The sequence below is a fragment of the Chelonoidis abingdonii genome, chromosome 19 (genome assembly GCF_003597395.2).
Source record: "Chelonoidis abingdonii isolate Lonesome George chromosome 19, CheloAbing_2.0, whole genome shotgun sequence".
NCBI lineage: Eukaryota > Metazoa > Chordata > Testudines > Testudinidae > Chelonoidis > Chelonoidis abingdonii.
Genome location: NC_133787.1, coordinates 17,642,614 through 17,660,803, shown reverse-complemented (window position 1 = coordinate 17,660,803; position 18,190 = coordinate 17,642,614). Strand labels below are relative to the sequence as shown.

General features: G+C 41.1%; 1 protein-coding gene across 1 annotated transcript in view; it reads left to right on the top strand.

Annotated features, from left to right (window-relative positions):
• Positions 1 to 18,190, top strand: part of LONP2 (lon peptidase 2, peroxisomal) — an 89,701-nt gene that overhangs the window by 28,379 nt on the left and 43,132 nt on the right. Inside the window, exons 8-9 of the mRNA XM_032787063.2 lie at positions 1,756 to 1,897; positions 17,833 to 17,983. Of these exons, the coding sequence (XP_032642954.1) occupies positions 1,756 to 1,897; positions 17,833 to 17,983 (293 nt within the window). The remainder of the gene's footprint in view (positions 1 to 1,755; positions 1,898 to 17,832; positions 17,984 to 18,190) is intronic.

Genomic DNA, 18,190 nt, shown 5'->3' with positions numbered 1-18,190 from the left:
GGTCAGGTATTAGCTAGGCTAGGTGAACTTTTTAACCCTTTACAGGTAAAGGAGGCATTAACCCTTACCCATCTGTTTATGACACATGCTCTTGTCCAACTCTTTAGCGATTAAGCTCCAATTCCATGGGACTTAAGCATATGTATAAATGCTTGCTGAATTGAGACCTGTGCCCAACAAAGCTGCTTCTACATTTGAACCTTGAAAATCTCATGAGGCCTATATTGCCCATTTCACCCTTCTTGTATTATGAGTACCCCATTTTAGTAGGAACCAAAGCCACTCCCAGTCTCTACCTCTGGCAGTTTTGTTTATTTCTACACACTGATGCAAGTTTTTGAAGGGCTACAAGTTAAAAATGTTCCCATTATAGGTTTGTTTCTTTATCTGTAAGAATATTTTTTTTGCCTGTTTTTTTTCTGATTCTTCCTTGGAAAGATGTTAGGTTATCAAGACAGCCACTGAAGTTGCACTTTGCAAGATCCTGATATTGCTGGACTTGCCATAAGTTGTCTTACAGATGCTTCCACCTTCATCGTTTCTCACCACAGCTCTTGATAGTTAGGTTGTCTCAGCTTACCTAGTTTGCTATTTTTCCTAAAGTTAAGGAGGCTGAATGTATTCAGTAGTTGTTGAGCCCTCGAGAATAATAGCAAATTTGTCATAACTTGATAAAGTTAAATGTAACTATCACTTAAACAATTACAGAATCCTGCCCACTCCTTCAACAGACAAATTTAATATAAAACCATATCATTATTACAGGGTGTGATGAAGATTACTGTGGAGTTCAGTAATTTACAGTCACCTTTAGTAGTTTTAAAACCCTTCCCATGGTTTTTAGGATTCATCTTTCCAAAGCTCTTCCTGTTTGTTCTGACTAGTTTAATACAGATTATATGGCAGAGCATTTAGGCCTGTTCTGCATATCTGCTTTGTGAGGCTTATGAGATAGCTCCTGCAGCATAGCACATCATGTATCAGTTTCTTCTGAGCCATCAGTGTTTTGTTTGGTTATGGCACAAGCAGAAAGACTGTGATAAACTTAGGAAATGGTGTGCTTGTGTGTAAAATATTTATAGTTCACTCCCACACTGTAAAACAAACCAATTTCCTAAACAAATTTGGATAGATACTTTTTCATTCCATGCATGCTTTGCTAAATTAATTTTTCTGTTTTGTTCAAATATGACAAAATAAACTATAAGGTTTTTTAAAAAGTTATTCAATTAAAAATCTCTCTGTTTATGGGTTCCAGTTAAGACACACATCTACCTACCATAGGCTTCATGGAATCTGGCATTTGTGGAATTATGCCTTAAATTATTAATTTTGTATATCACAGTTAGGATACCAGTATCACTGCTGTTAAAAGTATAAAAATATTGCAGAGTTCAAAAATCTGTTTCTGGTTGGCCAAAGGGTTTAAAAAAACCCCAAACCTTGCATTCAACCACTTACAGTGATCATGCGCTATTTGAATTTTAGACATGCTTTACTCTGCCTGGGACAAATATTTCAGTAAGGAATTGGGATTAGAATATCATCCTGTAATCAGTTACATTAATTCAGTTGTATATTCAACAATGGAAACATGAGATACTTGTCCACTGATTACAGAGGAAGAAAGACTGTTTTTACACAAGTATTACAGTAAGGCTGCTTGTTTCCAGATTTGGTTTTTTCGGTTTTAGGTTTGTTGTTTTCATGCCTGATGTCTTCTGATTCTGACTTTTTTCTGCGTGTTTCACACAGGCGCACCTATGTTGGCAGTATGCCTGGTCGAATAATCAATGGTTTGAAGACTGTTGGGGTTAACAATCCAGTGTTTTTATTAGATGAGGTTGATAAACTGGGGAAGAGCCTGCAGGGAGATCCTGCAGCTGCTTTGCTTGAGGTAAGATATGGAATCATCTTATTCTCCCTGTCACATACTGTACATTCCAAAGTTTAATTCATTTCAGACTAGCAGAATTTTGAATATCATTCTCAGGAAGAAAGTGTTAGTTTGGTGAAGGCATAGTGGGACTTGTACTGAGTGAAGGACAGGCTGAGGTGATGGTTTTGTGTACTGCTAGTCAGTGAACTTGATGATAGTTGGATCTTTTGCAGTTTCTCATACATAATGCAAACTCTGCTGGCTGCACATCTCCTAAAATACTTATAAGGACAGTGATCTTGGTTTAAATTTTTAGTCCTCTTGCTGACCTCACAATGACCTTTTTCACACATGCTCAACGTAGTGTTTTAAACTTTAATAAAAAGTCAGACATTTTAATTGTACCAAAATAGATTCTGTTAAGAATAGTCTTCCACTATTAAAATCTTTAACCACATGGATTTTTTTATTGATACAGCCAATGTGGAGAAGCCCTGCAGGCCAACCAGCATATGTGTTGGTAGTTAAATTTAGGTATAGCTGGATACCTTTTCTTTAAGGTTTTCTCTGGGATTTAGTCTTTTTATTTTATTTTTAAGCTTTCACTGGTACAAGCTAATACTACAACAAAGTACATGACTTAGTACAGGGAGGGTCACCGAAGTATTTAATTGTCGTTGTTACATTTTAAATCAGCATTTTTGTAGTGAACATCTGATTAGAGACAAACACTTTGCACTTATTTGTTAATTCAATGATCTCTGTTCTTAATTAACAGTAATGGATTAAGCCTCATCAGTAGCGAGTAAACAGGAAGAAATTTGAGTATTAGTCCATAAACTAAATTTTTACTTAATGGCATCACAGAGACTTAGAGGGATAAGTTTCATTACTGGAATGTTGGTATAGAGGGGTATGGCTTGTTCAGGACAGACAGGCTAAAAAGGGAGGAGGTGTTGCATTATACATCTGGAATATATACTCCTGTTCTGAAGTGCAGAAGGAGGTGAGAGGCAGACCAATTGGAAGTCTCTGGGTAAAAGGGATAAAGATAGGGATGACGACATGGCAGAGGTCTGCTACAGTCCACTAAATCAGGAAAGGGAGTTAGGTAAGGTATTTCTAGAACAAATAATAGAAATATCGAAAACAGAAGACCTGGGAGTAATGGGGGACTTCAGTTACCCAGATATTTGTTGAAAAGATAATATGGCAAAACACAACATTTCCAGTAAGTTCTTGGAATGTATTGGGGACATCTTTTTGTTTCACAAGTGGAGGAAGTAATTAGCGGGACAGCCATTTTAGACATGATTCTAACCAACGGGGAGGAGTTGGTAGCCAAGCTGAAGGTGGAAGGCAATTTGGGTAAAAGTGATCATAAAATGGTGGATTTCTAAGGAAAACAAGAGCAGCAGAATAAGAACAATAGATTTAAAAAAACAGACTTAAACAAACTCAAAGAACTGGAGATAAGGTCCCATGGGAAGAAACTCTAAAGGAAAAAGTAGCTCAGGAGGAGGGAGTTTGGTAGCTTCTCAAGAAGATACTAAAGAAGGAACTGCAAACCATCCTGATGCAAAGAAAAGATAGGGAGAACAGTAAGAGGCCAATATGGCTTATCAGGAGGTTTTTAGTGACCTGATAATTAGGAAAGGACTCCTACAGAACTGGAAACTTTGCAGAATCTGATTAAATTCATCCTAGGTACTTAAAGAACTAGCTGAAGCAATCTCAGAACCATTAGCAATTATTAAGGTTAAGATTTTGTCTGATATTTTTAGTAAAACTTATGGACACATCGCAGGAAATAAGCAAAAATTCATGGAAGCCTGCAATCTGACTTTTACTTAAAATAACGTGGGAGAGGAGTATGCTAACTGCTGGAAGGACTGAAGTCTGAACCCCGGGGGGGGTAGAGTGATTGACAGCCTGAGCCCTGCCTCCTGCGGGGGGGGTGGGGGGGGCCTCTAGCCCCTGGCATGCAGGGGGCGGTGATGCTAAAGCAGGGGTGGGCAAACTACGGCCCGCGGGATTGCCCCCCGTGGCGCTGCAGCCCCACATCGCTCTCCAGAAGCGGATGTCCCTGTGGCCCCTGGGCGGGGGGACAGAGGGCTCTGTGTGGTTTTTTTGCCTCCAGGCACCATCCCGCAGCTCCCATTGGCAGGGAACCATGGCCAATGGAAGCTTCAGAGGGAGGTACCTGGAGGCACAGCAAGGGCAGCACACACAGAGCCCTATGCCCCCCGTTCCTGAGGGGCCGCAGCACTTCCTGGAGTGGCACAGGGCTGGGAACAGGGCAGGCAAGCAGGGAGCCTGCCCTGGCCTGGTGCGCACTGCTGCCATCTCGGAGCCCGAAGCCTTCCTGCACCCCAGTTCCATGCCCTAAGCCCTCTGCCTGCACCTTGCACCCCAACTCCCTGCCTGAGCCCCCTCGTACACCCTGCACCCCAACCCCCTTCCCTGAGCCCTGTCATATCGCCCGCACCCTTCTTCTGCCCCAGTCCCTTGCCCTGAGCCCCTTCTTGCACATTGCGCTCCCTCGCACACCTCAACCCCCTGTACCAGCCCTGCATACAATTTCCCCACTCAGATGTGGCCCTCGGCCCAAAAAGTTTTCCCACTCCTGTGCTAAAGTCACGGAGGTTCATTAAAGTCACAGACTTCTGTGACTAAATTGTATTCTTAGCAGTTATCTCTGAGAACTCCTGGAGGATGAGTGAGGTATCAGAGGTCTGGAGAAGAGTAAGCATAGATCCTGTCTTTAAAAAGAACAACAAAGTTCAGTCAGCTTAACTCTGAAACCTGGAAAGATGGTGGAATAAATTATTAAACAATTATTTATTGTTTAATAAATTATTAAACAATTATTTTTTAAACACCAAGAGATTAATAGGAATATAAGAAGTAGCCGACATGGATTTGTCAAGAACAAATCATGCCAAACCAACCTAATTTCCTTCTTTGAGGGGATTACTGGCCTCATGGATAAGGCTACATTTTAGTCACGGGTATTTTTAGTAAAAGTCATGGACAGGTCATGGGCAGTAAAGAAAAATTCATGACCTGTGACCTGTCCATGACTTGTACTATACACCCCTGACTAAATCTTGGGTGGAGGATGGCCTGAGAGGCACTGCAGATGCTGGTGGGGGGGCATCCCAAGGGCACTTCAGGTGCTGGGGGAGGGTGGCCCGTGACCCCTGTAGGTGCTGAGGGGGAGCAGGCGGCAGTGCATTGCCCAAAACGCCTGCTGGTGCTGAGGGGGGCAGTTGTCAGGGCTGACAGGCTTCTGGGGTGAGGTGCCCTTCCAATGGAGGCAGTGCAACAGAACGCACTTGGCCATGCCTCTGTATATGGAGCTAAGAGATCTCTCCCCCCCCCCCCCCCCCCCCCCCCCCCCCCACACACACACACACACTCCAGGTAAGTGCTGCCCAGAGCCGCCTCCTGCATACCAACCCATGAACCCCTTCCCACACCGAAACTCCTGCTGCTACTGCTGGGGGAGGAGTGTGCAGCTGGCCCAGGGGCTGGCTGCAGAAGTCCCTAAGGTCCCGGAAAGTCATGGAATCCATGACTTCCATGACAAACTCGCAGCCTTACTCATGGAGAGGGGAAAGCAGATGATGTATCTTGATTTTTAGTAAGGCTTTTGACACAGTCCCACATTACATTCTCATAAGCAAACTATATAAGTATGGTATAGATGGATTTACTATAAGGTGGGTGCACAACTGGTTGAAAGACCGTACTCAGAGTAGTTATTAGTGCTTTGCTATCAAACTGGGAGGGTATATCTGGTGGTTTCCCACAGGGATCAGTCCTGGGTTTGATACTATTCGATATTTTCATTACTGATTTGGATAATGGGGTGGAGCGAGTGTTTTGTAAAATTTGCGGATGAAACCAAGCTAGTGGGACTTCCAAGCACTTTGGAGGACAGGATTAGCATTCAAAATGACCTTGACAACATGGCGAGTTGGTCTGAAATCTGCAAGTTGAAATTCAGAAAAGACAAGTTCAAAGTACTTCGGTTAGGAAGGAAAAATCAAATGCACAACTACAAAATGGGAAATAACTGGCTGGGTGGTAGTACTGCTGAAAAGGATTCAGGGGTAGTAGAGGATCACAGATTGAATATCCGTCAGCAATGTGATGCAGTTGTGAAAAGAGGCTAATATCATTCTGAGGTGTATTTAACAGGAGTGTTGTGTTTAAGACATGGGAGGCAATTGTCCCGCTCTACTGAGCAGTAGTGAGGCCTCAGCTGGAGTATACAACCGTATCCTGGTATTCTAATCAACATCCTTTCTCATCAAAGATTGGCTGTGTGCGCGCTATTACTAAGTGTGCAATCATTGTTCCGTTTGCCTACAGAGTAACTGCAGTCATTTATTTTTTAACCCATTGCTTAGCACTATGGGATACTCTAAGTATGAAAAATATTATTTAAAACCAAGTATTATTTTATGGCAGTTGTCACTCTAGTGCATGGCTTTCTACAAATGCAATCTGATTTTGTTTTTCCCCATTATTCATGATAAAGGATATGATTTAACATGGAGGTCATGGATTCTGTGACTTTAACAAACCTCTGTGACTTTTTCAGCTTCAGCCCCCACGGCTGCGGAGGGTGCTGGGGCTCTCAGTTCCCCTTCCCCTCCGTAATTTTAGTAAAAGTCAGGTTGCGGACTTCTGTGAATTTTTGTTTATTGCCCGCAACCTGTCCATGACATTCTTACTGAAAAATAGCCATGACGAAATCTTAACCTTATGCGTGATAAAAATGACTCATTTTTTAGACTGTCAACCAGTCTCTTGAGATTCATAATGAGTGCAAGCCTGTGTTTTAGTCCTCTTTTGTGGTGGTATGTTTAGCTGAAATTAATTTGCAATCTGTGTGCCTGAAAGAATCTCTCATATTCTCTTATTTAATATCTTTGAAAAAGTCCGAACAATGCACGGTTATCTAATTAAATAGTTCTCTAGCTATCAAGTACCCATTCCTGAAATGCATAGAAAGCCTCCAAGAATGATGAAACTACTGGCCTTACATGGCAATGAGCTTTAAAAAGTAAGGAGAAGAAATCTGTTTAAAACCTACAAATGGAAGCTACTTAGCACATTGATAATAATCAAATTGAGTGTCTGCCTTTTCTAACACTTCTGCAATCATATCTTCAGACTTTAGGCCCAGCTCAGCTTAGTCCAATCAGTGCAAGGAAGAGAAATGTCCTAGGAAAATCTAAGTACTTTAAAAAAGGGTGGAAGTGGAAAATGTGCCACTTAGTAAGTCCTCTTAGTCAATACTGAAACAATGCCTCAGCATCTGTAATCTGGAGGTACATCTCTACCCTGATATATTGTGACCCAATATAACACGAATTTGGATATAACGCGGTAAAGCAGTGCTCCGGAGGGGCGGGGCCGCACACTCCTGCAGATCAAAGCAAGTTCGATATAAAGCCATTTCACCTATAACGCGGTAAGATTTTTTTGATTCCCGAGGACAGCATTATATCGGGGTAGAGGTGTACCATCTTTTGGATGAAATATAAAAAGTATGATGATTTTCTCAAGAGTATGGATGCTATCTCCGAAGTTGTACCTGAATTCTAATTTGGTTAATTTTATTCTACCTGTAACTTCTCCTTGCAGTCTGTTAGAGTGTTCTTCATTTCCTATCTTAGATTACTGGGTAGCGTTTTTATACACTATTAAGCATTTTGCACATTTTGCGTCTGTAACAGTGGGCATTCCAGTGGGACATGAAGGAATTTGTACTTTGAGAATACTGAGCCAGGTATTCTCATGGTGTAAATTGCCTTAGTGCCATTGGCTTGAATGACGCTGCAGTACATTACGCTAGCCGAGGATCTGTCCCATAGTTTGTAAAATTTTTGGGTCTCCTATATTGAAAGAGCCAAATATATCACAAGTAAATTTGTTTTTAGTTCAGTGTTTAATCAACCCTGGTGTTTACTCAAACAATGGCTAGACATTGACTACAATACCAAATCTGATTGATTGATTGTTCCACCTTGACATCTAGGTAAAATGAATAGTTTAATGAAGAGGCCTGTGGGACCATTCCGCCCAGCCCCCGAGCTCCTGACCCGGGAGGCTAGCCCCCGACCCCTCCCCTGCTATGCCTCCTCCCCCCGCAGCCTCAGCTCGCTCCGTCACTGGCAGAGTGCTCTGGGTGGCGGGGCTGTGAGCTCCTGGGGCAGCGCAGCTGCAGTGCCTGACCTGATCTGGTCTCTGTGCTGCATGGTGGTGGCGGTGGTGTGGCCCAGCTCCAGCTGGGCAGCGTGGCTGTAGCATCACCAGCCACTGGCGCTCCAGGCAGCGCGGTAAGGGGGCAGGGAGCAGACAGGGTTGGATAGAGGGCAGGGGAGTTCGGGGTGGTGGTCAGGGGGCGGGGGTGTGGATAGGGGTCACTACCAATAGAAAGTGCTGTGTAGTAGGTATTAGTTTATTTTATTACTGAGGATTATAATTGGAAGTCTTTTGGGTTCTGCAGCTACTTTTGGAGGGCAACGGGGCAGTCAGGGGACAGGGAGAAGGGGTGATTGAATGGGTCAGGGATCTGGGGGGGGGCGGGCGGGGCGTCAGGAATGAGAGGAGAGGTTGGATGGGTTGGCAGGGGCTCACGGGTGGTCAGGAGACAGGGAGCGGGGGTGAGTGGATGGAGCAGGGGTTCCGGGGTGACCATCAGGAAACAGGGGGAATAGGATGGGACAGGGGTCCCTGGAGAGGGGCAGATAGGAGGTGGGGGTCGGGCCATGACCCCCTCCCCTTACCGGCCCTCCATATAATTTACAAAACTAGATGCGTCCCTCAGGCCAAAAAGTTTGCCCACCCCTGGTTTAATGAGTCTCTGTTTCTTGATACAAACCCATTGTGGAAATTTCTGATATTCTCAAGTACACGTTCATTACAAGATCTTAGCTATCTTTTCTTCAGCTCATTTCCCAGCTATCTTGCTTTTCATCACTTCTTTTGCTGCCATCTAAGGTGATTTGAGCCATAGTAGCATCTTTCTTTAAATGATATCAGTATTGTTACTAAGGTTACCAAAACCTGCTCACCTCCTTATTCTGAAACCTAGTTGGTACCCGTGCCTAAACATCTTGAAGCTGGTCCTCCACTTCCTCTACTGGAGAGCTCGGACCACAACATATGAAAAATTTTTAATCTGCTTTGGTGGTTGTACTTTGTTGGCATTTCCATTTGGATTGAACAAATGTGGCTGTTTTGTAGAAAAATAATGACTGCAAGTGATCAGCTGAGTGGCATATCTGTTATTCAAACCACACTTTTATGCTGACTAGCTTCCATTATTAATCTTAAATGGCATGGGGAAAAGGTCTTAATGGGTTTAAGTGTATTTTAGTGGTGATAATCTTCAAAGGTACCAGTACAGTTGGTAAACTCAAGAATAAATATGTCCCCCCCCCACAAGCTTTGAGGTAAAGTCAGATATATTTTTGTTGTGGTGCTTCTGTGGAGTTATTGCTTAAACAAAACAGAATGTTGTCTTACTTCCAGTTACTGTTCCTCAACAAGGGAACATTTATTCTAAATTTAGATGACCTCTGTTGAAAGCTGGAGAAAATAGAAATGGTTCCAAGTGCTTGTTAGTATGTGTTTGTAGGGAAGTGAAATAAGACCAAGCATTATAGGCAGGCAATTAAACATCCATAGGACTTACCTCTCGATTTTATGCTAGTAAAATATTTTGTACAGAGAAAGTGTTGTATGCATGTGAATGTGCTGAGGAAATTACCAAGATATTTTTGCTCCTTAAGTGTTGTTTTTTCATAAAATGATGTATTCAACCTAATTTTTTGAAAAATTCTAACCTTGCTATATTAGATAAAGGCAATTTGTTGAAATGCACGTTTGTTTACTTTGGAAAGGTGGTTGGAATAATGTCCGAGTAAGAATAGGGGTGTCTCTCTTTTTTCCACCTTAGAAATACTTAGCATGGCAAAGAAGAGAGTTATGAGTCTAGGGAGAGATGTTTGCTCTTATGAAAAAGTTCCATCAGAGAATGCAGAATTTCATACATGTAACCGACTCTTTTTTCTGTTACAATTTCAGTTAAATGTAAGCAATCATACTGTCTGGAGATATTTAAAAATACATTATTGCCATTGCACATATATCTTAGTAAATAACACATTAGCCAGCAACTAGCAATTAGCTAAGAAATGGGTTCCATAAGGGATGTGGTTAGGCAAGGGATGTGGGGGGTGGGGGGGAGGGAAGAAGAATTGATGTGTACAACTGAATGAATTTTAAAATCCAGTAAATAAAACTTGTGGAGAATTCCCAGAGCTTTTAACTTGCTGCATATGCCAGTAAGAATATTGGGCTTTCAAAATCAAATGGGTTTAACATTTTCAGAAATATATGATGTATGCTTCTAAGATGTGGCAGGTTTGTGTGCACAGTTCTAAATTCTATGCAAATGTTGCTTGCACACAGAAATAAGCATGTTAGGGGATGGGTTTGAGGCCTCTTTGAAAAGTTTATGGTTAAACTTTAATAAAAACTGCCAGTATAAATAAGCTCCATTTTGTCTCAATTAGTGAAACAAAATCATTTTGTCCATGTGCTGCAGAGTTGTCAGTGGAAGTCTTGACAGAACAGTTTTACTAGAAAGGAACAAGACTAGGCTTTCAACAGAAGATTAATTCTATTTGTGGTATCTATTGAGACTTGTTTTCTTGGGAGAAAATCTGCTGAAGCTTTGTTCACATTATTTTGTATGGTTATATATGCTTCCAAACTTCAGAATATGAATGTGATAATAGATATTCATATGTAACCAGGTTGACTGAATTAGTGCTCCCTGCAGTTGGCTGGCTATGATTCTTGAAGGCCTCATCCTCTCCTTTACTGATTGAGACAAAATGCTGACAACAGGTCTCTGCTGAGGAGAGCACTTAAGTAGGAAGCCTCTGAATAATCTAATGATATAGTGGTGAACAATATCTATTGAGAGGAAATGTTCGATGAGTCACAGCCTTGACTTTAGGACTCAAGTATATTTTTCAAGTGTTCACCTCTACCCTGATATAATGCTGTCCTCGGGAGCCAAAAAATCTTACTGCATTATAGGTGAAAACCGTGTTATATCGAACTTGCTTTGATCTGCCGGAGTGCGCAGCCCCAACCCCCCCCAGAGCACTGCTTTACCATGTTACATCCGAATTCATGTTATATTGGGTCACGTTATATCGGGGTAGAGGTGTACTTTTAATAATCAGACATCACCTTTAAAAGGAATATATTAATTGCATTTTATTACATCGTCATTGTAAATTTTCAGATACTTATATCCAGACCCTGTGCAGGATTTCAAATCTGAAGTTCCTTACTAATCAAATGACATCAACTGAAATAGGTCCATTTTACATCTTCTCTTAGCTGTTTTGCTTTTACAGTGAGTTAAAAATGCACCCTGACTGATTCTTTGTGATCGAAAGCTTTTTGAACAAAAATGTTCTTTCTTTCAAAAAGTGCAAAGGATTTATTATAATGAAAGTCAATTCTGAGTGTTTGTTTTTATTCAGTCAGTTTCCAGACAAGTGTACAGATTGTAATTTTTTTAAATATTACCAACACTGTTCATAGCTGTAATTCAAATGGCTAAGACAAGGGATGTATTCATGCCATAATGCGAAGGATAAATTATTTTGACAGCAATATGCAATTGCTCAGGAGTTGCATAGGTTCCATTATGTGTAATGTGAGAACTTTTCATGTCAACATACCATTGGTAATTTATCATGTGGCAAGAAAAAGCACAGTAATTTAAGAGAGAAAGATGGAATGAAGGTGGTACAGGTGTGGGGTAGGAAGCAGATGTGGATTATTGCCATATGTATGGACTTTTAATTTCAGACACAATTCAAAAACAGAGGACAGCATATTCATAGTTCAGTGATCTTTGTAAATACTGTACTTGTTTAATAGTGAAAAATGACTCAAATGAGAGCTGAAATACTTGCAAGTATTTCAGCTAACACTCTGAAGTAAAAATACTAGCAACTGGAAGCCAACACTTCATTATTTAAGCCTTTAGTTTTTCTTTCACAACAGCAGTAAGTTATTGTGGTTTTCCTTGTCGGAGTTACTCACTAGATGGCAATGACTTTTCTGTACTGTACCTAATTTACATACTTGAGCCACATTTCCACAGGAATGTGTGTGCCTGTTTTAAAGCATACAGATCGGGTAGTTGAACATCTAGCTACCTGAGTTGGGTAAATGAAAATCACGTTGCCTGAATTTGGTGCACAAATGCCTACTCATACATATAAATTGTGGGGGTTCACATGCATTTTTGCAGTCAAAAAATTCAGAAGAGGCTGATTTCAAGTCATCTGCATATATGCACTCAGTATACATGATGTAGTCGGATCAATGAGCTTACTGGCTTAGTTGTTTTTCAGTCAAACCAAAATCATACCTAGGATAGTAAATGAGCCTTTGGTAAGATCAAACACATTCAACTTTAAGAGTACTAAACGTCTTTGGAACAGAACCACATATACTATGTAAACCTTTAGTACATGGGGTATTGGTTAAATGGATACATTTTCCAGACTTTTCATGTTCATTTTGTAAACACTGGCCTTGCTTCTTCATTCGTTAGTCAGGCAAAAATACCACTGAAATTTGAAGGACCACTGTTGACTTAAAAATCAAACTTCTGTCTGAAAAACTATTTTCCTGCTTTTGTGATGAGTAACCTCTAAAGTAACTGTAACTGAAAGAGATCAGAGCAAATAGTTTATTTATGTAGTTTGTGTTTTTGAAACAGTTTCAAGTTTTTTCCTATAGGAAGGATGCCTATTGTTTGTGTGGATCTTTCACACAGCAACAAGGGAAAGACAAGCACTTTGAATAATAATAAAAAAAAAAATGTGGTCCTTCAAACTTTTTCAATCATGTCTCTCCCTTACCTGGTCTGCGCCCCCCGGAAACCAGGTGGGGAGTTGAGTGGCGTAGGGAGGGGATGGGGAGTGATAGGGGCAGGGTAGGAGTGGGGGAGCTGTGCTCCAGGGCTGGGGGAGGTGACTGGGGCAGGATGCGGGAGGGCAAGCTGCACTCTGGGGCTAGAGGGTGACTGGGGCAGGACGAAGGAGGGAGAGCTGCACTCGGGGCAGGATGGGGGAGCCACCAGTACCTCTCTTGCCAAACCCATCTCCGAGTGCTTCTGCAGAGGCCCTTCCAGCAGCTGTTGCTCTTCCCGCCCCCCAGCAGCGAAGGCCAGTTACCGCGGGTAACCGGACTTTTAGTGTCCGGTCAGTGGTGTTAACTGGACATTGCCAGTCCCCATTCTGACCTGAATTTCTGATTGAAAACTGGGCACCTGCAACGCTAAGCTTGCACCAGGGGCTGTGTTTGGGAGCTGAAGCCAGGAGGGGAGTTGCGGTTGGGACTGGAGCAGGGCTGGGGGCAGTGTGTGGCTGGCCTGGGCCTGCCACGTGCCTCCCATCCCCTGGGATTCCTCTGTGCCCCCTTGGGAGGGTGCAACCCACAGTTTAGGGACTACTGTGGTAGAATCATAGAAACTGGCAGGAGGACTCAGATGGATACATCACCTTAAAGTACTGCTAGCTCGTTATTTTTTAAATTTCTTTGGTTTTCAGTTGAGAATGCCCTTTTAATTGTAATGAGGCCTAAATAAGGAGTGCAGCTCATGCTTATTTTATCTTAACAGTGTGCATGTAAAGCTTGTTGAGAACATTGAATGTACAATAAAGTATTTTCTGTAGGTGCTGGTAGTCTAGAATTTCTGAGCATACCAATATTAGCATTTAGAAATGAGCCATACACCGAAAAGAAGTTAATTGTCTTTTGCTCTCACATAGTTCTCCAATTGCCCACTTGAACATGTGACATTCTGTTGGTGCTTTCTGCGCTAATGCTAATTTTGATTAGCTGAGAATTGGTGTGGAACTTCCATTTTAATTTAGCAGTGTTGTTGTAGCAGTACTGGTTTCAGGATATGAGAGAGACACGTTGGGTGAGGTGATATCTTTTTATTGGATCAACTTCTGTCAACCTGGGCGGTGGCTGTTCTCTGTGACCCCTCTGATGGAGGATCACACAATGCAGAAGGGAAGTTTAGTGCTGTTTTGAGCAGCATTAACTAATATCCATTTACCTTGGAATCTGGGCTACCCTGCAATAGAAACATTGCTGGTTTGTGAAGAGTGCGTTGGTGGCAGATATTTGGAGAAGTAAAGTATAGTAGAGTACTTTTCTTCATTATTTGCACCTACCATTCATGCAGATCCCTTGCACTGCTTCCACAGGACTTTTGTGGTTTTTGCTTCCTTCCATGCTACCAGCAGAGGGGACATATGGTGCCAATACAAGACTTAGTCATTAGAATTAATGATCATCCATCAATATTTTCCATTTTACAAAAAAGGCCAATCCTATGGGACTCTAGTAATGGGGATATGCAAGTTAGTGAATTTCTGTTAAAATAACTTTCATTGTCTGTTGAACTTAATATGTTTGAAATTTCTGCATGGAAGAATATGTAATACAAAAGCTTTATAAAGACTTTCTCTGAAGCAGGCATAGTTTTTCTACTCTGGAGTGTTAAATTAAAAATGTTGTGGGCCTTGATACGTAAATAGGTAGCTAGCTGTTGCCAGCCACTTCCACATATGATATAAATTCTGAATTGGGGAAACATATATTTACGGGTGAGGGGAGCCTCTCCCTTATGGAACACCACAAGAGGAGAGGGCATGATCTGTGCTCTGCCATAGCCCCTGCTTAGTTTGCAAGAATCATCACAGTCTCCAAATGGCTTGAAAGCAGTACAGGAAGTCTATGCAGAGAGTAATTCTTGAACTTTTTTTTGAAAATCTATGGAAATTCCCTGGGGAAAACCATTATTAACCTAAAGTTACGACTGAAAGAATCTGTTCTTTGCTTCAGCCAAACAACTTTGTAAGAAGAGTAAGAATTCTACTTTACAGCCCCCCAAATTATTCAAAAAGTACAAATATATTGTTGAGTTTATCCAAACAGCCTTAACTTTACATCAGAGCACCACCCTGAACGTGATCACAAACTGAGACAATATTACCTGGTCATTACTCAAGTTCATGTCATCAGTGACCATAAAACAGAGACGGCCAAATTGTTTTCTAGTGCAAATGGGTAAAATTCCATTGATGTCAGCATTGTTCCCCATTTATACCAGCAGAGAACTTGGTCCCAATGCCTTATTCATAAATCATCCAGTGCTGGTGCCAGACAATGATCTTTTTTTATGGTCCATCTGATTTTAACAATTCCTGAACAGACAAGTAGCATATTGAAAGCTGTTTTACTTAGTTATTCAAAAAATTCCATAAGCTGCAGAAGATACAAATGTCGTAAGACTTGGAGCTAGTGTGTCTTTCTGTCCTAGAATAGAAATTGATTTGGCCAAGATCATGAAATTTTGGCACTTAGTGGAAAGAGCAGAAGTTTGTATGATAATGAAGATTGAAACTTCATTTTGGAGATATCAGAGTTCAGGACAACAGTGCCTGTATTCCCCTTCCATGGTCCATTCAGGGCATCTGCTCTCAGGCTTCAAGCTCCCCCGCAATGATCTCTCTTGCGTGAAGACATGAGGCTCTCTCCCTTCTAACTGAGGTATTTCCAGGCTGCACAGTTCCCTGCCTACATTGTGAATTCCCTGCAAGTCAGACTGCCTAAACAGGCTTGCTCTACTTTTTGCCTCAGAGGCTATACACAGTGTAGTTACCTACAGTTAAGTTACCACACAGCTCTTTCTGAGCAAGCATATTTATTCTTAAGGTAAAAGCATTACAGAGAAAACATCTCCACAAGGGCTCTGGTTGGTGTCAGTCCGTTCAGTCTTTCCCTATGGATTGGGGCCTTCCCCTTTGACAGAAGGTCCTGTCTGTTTGCTAGATCGGAGCAAAGGCTCTTGGTAATTTAAACCCAGGTTATTTATCCAAAAATGCTTTCATTGTTTGCTGGTTTCTAGCGTATCCAGTTTGAACCACTATATGGTGGTGCCCCTTCAGAGGTTTTACAGACTGAATGAATTTGCGTAATTACACCTCGACCCAGCCATGGAATTGCATACAATCCCTGGCCCACAGTGATACATTCAGTTACTACAGTAAGATATGACTTAATTCAGTAAGGTTTGTCCAGGATATTGCAAGAGATTGCCATATCTATCAGAGGAAAGATTTATGAAACCAGCTACGAAACCAGTGCTTTTTCCTTTTTTCGGTAGTCCACTGATAAACTGTTCAAATAGTGTCTGAAAATTTGATGTCCATACCTACAATTGAAGCCTTCTTAAAACTCTTCAAGGGGGGAAAAAATGCAGGAAGCTGGAAGGCTAATGGTAATATGGTTACTGTGTCAAGGGGGGTGGAGGGGGGTGTTGCAAAATTTAGGATGTCCTGGCCATAACCTGAGCACATCTTGAAACTGGTTTAGAGAGGAAAAAAGCCCAAACCAAGAATTGATTAATCGGAAAATAAATTGACAAAGTTGTTATAAAAGGAAGAAGAGAAGATGGAATGCTGACCACGTAACGAGTTAAGTTAAAATTCTTTGGATGATTTTAACTTTGCATTTGCACATGTGTGAATGTGTGGAATTTTTGTTTGTTTAAATGTGGAAGATTAAATTTGAATTTCCAATTTTTTTAATATTGTCATATTAGGAAAAAACTAGAGCAGTCTCAAGCTTTTTGCTATAAGCAAATGATACATTCTTTAAAGCTTAACTCTAGGTTATGAGTTTTGAAATGGAGAGGATTCCACTTAAAATTAATTGAAAAGTAGTCGTCAGCTTATCTTGTGAAAGTTAAGTGCAAATGACAATTCCTGATACAGTGAACTTTAACTTAATAGTGAATTTCTTTAGGAAAAAAGGACTTTGCTGCAGTGTTCTTCTATATTTAGACTGAGTGATAGATGTGAAGTAATGAAGACGTCTTCATTTCTTTAAAAAGAATGAGAAAAGAGTCTATATTTTGTTATGTTTCTTGAGGGAGGGCTTCTCTGCAAGCAGAGATCTTTAAGAGGAGTCTTTGTTCTACCTGTATAAATACTTCAGTTGCTATAAGTACTCTGAATAACAATAGGTGGAAACCTTCATTATTTCAGAGTATAACTTGAAAGGTAATCCCTTGCCTGTGGTATTAGGTGGATTACAGTGATTTGCGTAATATGTGCAGTCTCGTGAGAGGGAATACTAACCTGAAGACAGAAGGCAGTTCTTAATTTCTGGTGTCAGTGGCCTCACCAGAGCCGTGTTCAGTGGAACGCTTGATACTGTTTCTGGCATTGAGTAATATGAAGCCTGCAGGCAGAACCAGCATGAACTTTAAGAAAATGGTTGAGAATTATATAACCATTTTAAAAAGGCAGGATTGACCATACAGAAATCTGAAGAGTAATGCATATAAAAGCTCAAATATAAGAGATTTTAAATAATTTAATTTTGAAATGCTTCTAGCAGCTCCAGTGGCACTGGGCTGAAGTAAACTGGATGAGTTTAGAAGGGTTTGGCAATCATAATACACAGTCTATACTGTACAGAGTTCACCTTTCAGTAGTTTGTGGTGTTTGTCTACTGTCAATACTCTAAACTAAACACAAGTTTCATTAAGGGATTTCTATTTCAGTTTTTTCCATGCAATATAGAATCTAGTAGTAAATAACTAAAACAGATGGACAGAATGTCAGAGACCAGGAATTACATTTAGGGCCTGGTACTGCATGCCTTACTCAGGCAAATCTGACACTGACATCCAATGGGAAAGCGTGCTTTCAGTACGACTAGCACATAGGAGATAGCTAAATAAGAGCATGTATGTGGTGTTTTTGAAATGAAGCAATTGCATTATTTTTGTGTTCACTCTTTTTAAGGTCTTGGATCCAGAACAAAATCATGGCTTCACCGATCATTACTTAAATGTAGCCTTTGACCTATCCCAAGTCCTTTTTATAGCCACAGCCAACACTACTGCTACCATTCCACCAGCTCTGTTGGACAGAATGGAGGTCATTCAGGTTCCAGGTAACACTTAAGTGCTTTGACTAAAACGATTGCTTTTTCCCTTAAAAAAAAAAAAAAAAAAAAAAAGTGTACTCTTATAAGGCTAGAACCACAGAAAATTAGAATCTGTTGCCAAGACTTTTGTACAGCAACTAATTAATTTGATTGCCTCCATTTTTGGGTGTCCATCTTGAGACACTGTCAGAGGTTCTGAATTTCAGTGTGGGG